The following is a 3,637-nucleotide window of genomic DNA, read 5'->3' on the forward strand; positions in this document are numbered from 1 at the left end:
TGTATATATTACAACTCAATTGCAAGTTGCAACCTTATTGAAGTGTCAATAAACCATTGAATTGAAGTAAACCAACCTTCGAATTTTATTTTAACAAATTGGTCTTTGACAACGACGTACCAAGCAAAGATATTGAGTATAGAGTTTTACACAACCCTTGCTGAGATTATCTGGTTCATCACATCGTGTGCAGTGAAGGTGCTCTCCATTGGAATCGTATTAAGGCGACCGTGGAAAGACTTATCGTTGACCAAAGTGATTGCTTGCGAGGAGATAGTTGACAACCCAGAGAAAGGAAGGGTTGGCGAGTTTTGAGTATTTGGCTCAATTGAATTGACAGTGTGTTGGGATCCAACGAGGAGTCATCGGTTCAGCTAAGTATCAGAAAATCATCAAACCTAATTGGACAGAGCTGTGGGTATTAACATTGGTCCTTCTACCAACAAGGAATTCAGCGAGTTTGGTGGATTAGTTTGTGGCCCAAATAGGGTCTTTGACAACGACGTTCTTGGAAAACGTTTGTGGCAAATCGAGTCTCTGTTATTTTAGAGAAGGTCGGAAATATAAAGTGGAGACATGTGGTATCCAATAGCAATCCCGCCGATTTAGCAACCCGGGGGCTGTCTGCTGTAGAGCTTCAGAATAACAATTTGTGGTGGCACGGTCCAGATTGGCTTGTTTTAGATATGTGTCAGTGGCGAAATAGTACGAAAGATTTTGTTGGACGCCTGCGGCGATTAACGAAAAGTCTTCTACGAGAAGGATTGCGTGTTTGTTGTTGGGAATTGTCACCGCCTCCGCCCTGTTTTTATCTGTGGCATTATTTTGTGATACAGTACGACGTGGATAACGTCCACGACCACCGAAACGACGACGTTGTGGGAAACGGCGACGATTACGTCCCTGCTCAACATCTGTATCTTCTTCCTTGAGTGTGATAATTTTGCCTTCCTTTTCCAGAGTTTCTTTAAGCTGTTCAAGTGCAGGTACAATTTTGATGCGGCGTTCAGAAATCAATTCCCAGTACAAACCAGTGGGACGTGGTGGACGTTTGGCAACACGAATTACCTCAGTTTGTGTTACAATTAGGTCAACAGGTGCATCGTGTTTCTGGAAGAGATTTGTTGGCAAATTATCAACAACCTGAGTGTCATGAACCAAAGTGACAATGAGTGTGTTTGGTGTTATAGCGCCAGTCTCAATAAGAAGGCCAATAGTTAAGTCAATGAAACCATTGCCACGACCAATGCGATAACCATCGCGTGATACTAACACCGAACCAATGATAACCATATCCAAAACAACTTTGTTGTCCATTCCAATTTCGCTACGATATTCTTCGACATTTCTGACATTCAAAATTTCATTCTTTTTCTCATCGTTAGCATCGGCGGGTACTTCGACCTTAAAGAACAATGCTTTGGATTTGCGAATGCTGGTCAAATACAAGTTCTTGCCAGCAATCAATGTTTGCAATTTGGCGCCATTCAAGACACGGTCAATTTGAACCTTGACTTCCTTGGCTTTTTTAAATTCTTCGGTTTCGACCAACAAGGCAACGGCCTTATCGCTGTCTACAAAAGCGGGCATGCGATTGAAAATGCCACCTCTTCCAAGAACTATATTTGCCTCCCTCATTTTCTTCCATGTTTGCAGGCGAAGTGAACGCTTGGTTGGCTCCACAGATTGAGTTGTGGATGAGACTTCTTGAGTTGCGTTGCCGCCATTGGTAGTGGCTGCCTCGGCAGGAGTTGGAGTAGTGTTTTGAGTTTCCATCTTTTCCCGTTTGCAAGAATTAATAAATCTGTTTTCTTATGCTTTCTTTTTACGTGCTAAACGTTTTCTTCTCTTAACGGTATTTCGTATTCCTTTTACGGCTTCGAATAGAAAAAACCCGCTTCTTTACTTTATTTCAGTTTTTCCTTATTATTTCTTCTTTTTGCACACTGTTTCCAGTTTTTTCTGTTTCGTGTTTTCTTCTTTTTGCTGCAAAACCACGTTTTCTTCCGTTCGTTGGAGCTCTCCTCTGATCGGCTGCACTCTACTTCACCGAAATATAATAGACCAAATTTGGAATCCTGGGTAAATATCTTCCCAGCTTGTGCGTTTGTCGGTCCCACAAAGATGTTCCGGCATGCGTCAGTACCCAATATCATTTGGTACGGCTGAGGTTTGTACCACCACTTATCAGCAGCACAACCATTTTGTAGCACATCGTATGGCATGTTGAACTCCCGGTCGATTCTGGCAGGGGGTTTAACGCCGAAGTCCATGTCCACCACTTCCAACTCTACGCTCACTTGTCCCTTGTTTACATCCTGATGTTGTAAAAGGGCAGTTATACGCATGTCTTTAATGATGCAATGTAACGATAGAGCTTCTTTCAATGTGATATAAGACCGCTTACAGTTCGGTTCCAAAACAGTGCGTATAGTTTGAGCTCGTCTTCTCGGACACGTATAAATTCGCACCAGTGCGGTCATAGGAAACCAGATATGCTCCTCTGGCAAAGAGTGAAGAATTGTGTGATGGAATCCATCACAGCGTTTACATGCATCAGGACTACGGCATTGAGACCTTTTATGCGTTTGTGCCAAACAGTTTATACATATTCCCATGGCGAGAACGGTCTCACTTTTTTTATGGTCATCCAGTGCCAGAAAAGCTGTGCATTGCCGAATTGCATGAGGCCGGTAACATACCGGACATGGGAAGTTTGTGTTGAAAGGAGTGCCACTAATTGTTTTACCTGTAAAGATGTTCTAATTAAAATATGATGCTAGACAATTTGTATCTATTTAGTTTTCAGAGCTACGGGGTAGAAGAACCAACTTATGAATTGGTCTCTTAATACTTCCATTTTGAGTCTTCAGATCCACAACCCGAACCCTATCATCTGGACCACGATATACCTTTTCAACACGTCCGAACCGCCAATCAGTAGAACCAACAGATTCTCCTTTAAGAGCAACCAAATCCCCTTCCATTAGATCCATCTGAGGGTATTTCCATTTATGTCTTTTATGTAGTTCTACTAAATATTCGTTTTTCCATCAAGACGCTCCCAATAGCATTGACTTCTTCTGGCTCGGGAGGAGTTAACATTGAAGACCCAATTAAAAAATGAGCTGGTGCTAGAGCTTGTAGGTCGTCAACACTGTCTGGTCAAGGGCCAAGGGGGCGCGAGTTGAGACACGCTTCAATGGTCGCTAACAATGTTGAGAATTCTTCAAATGTATACTTGAGTTGACCAGAAAGTTTTTTAAAGTGGTTTTTAAAACTTTTCACCCCTGCTTCCCATAGTCCCCCCATATGGGGCGCAGCCGCAGGGATGAAATGCCATGAAAGTTGTTGGTGACCATATTTAATAACAGCCTGATCTCGTAGTTCGTTGACCCTCTTGTCAAAGTTTTCTCCAATCTTTCGAGCCGCGCCAACAAAGTATCTGCCATTATCGGAATACATAGCATTTGGACAACCTCGTCTAGAGACGAACCTGGCTAACGCTGCTTAGAAGGCCGGAGTTGACAAATCACTCACGGCTTCTAAATGAATCGCCTTCGTTGCTAAACAGATGAAGAGACACACATAACCTTTCGTGATCTTACAATAACGACCAGTAAAACATTTAAAGTCG

The 3,637-nt window shown here is 42.7% G+C and overlaps 1 protein-coding gene across 1 annotated transcript; it reads right to left on the reverse strand.

The window, feature by feature from the left end:
• Positions 1-691: 691 nt before the first annotated feature.
• On the reverse strand, positions 692-2,029 carry LOC141391844 (methenyltetrahydrofolate synthase domain-containing protein-like). The gene is given in 2 exon segments (XM_073964536.1): positions 692-808; positions 811-2,029. Coding segments are annotated over 2 exon segments (1,083 nt in total). The 5' UTR covers positions 1,777-2,029.
• Between the last annotated feature and the right edge of the window lie 1,608 nt (positions 2,030-3,637).

Source organism: Musca autumnalis, unplaced genomic scaffold (assembly GCF_047663935.1).
Source record: "Musca autumnalis isolate F117 unplaced genomic scaffold, ASM4766393v1 scaffold_156, whole genome shotgun sequence".
NCBI classification, from domain to species: domain Eukaryota; kingdom Metazoa; phylum Arthropoda; class Insecta; order Diptera; family Muscidae; genus Musca; species Musca autumnalis.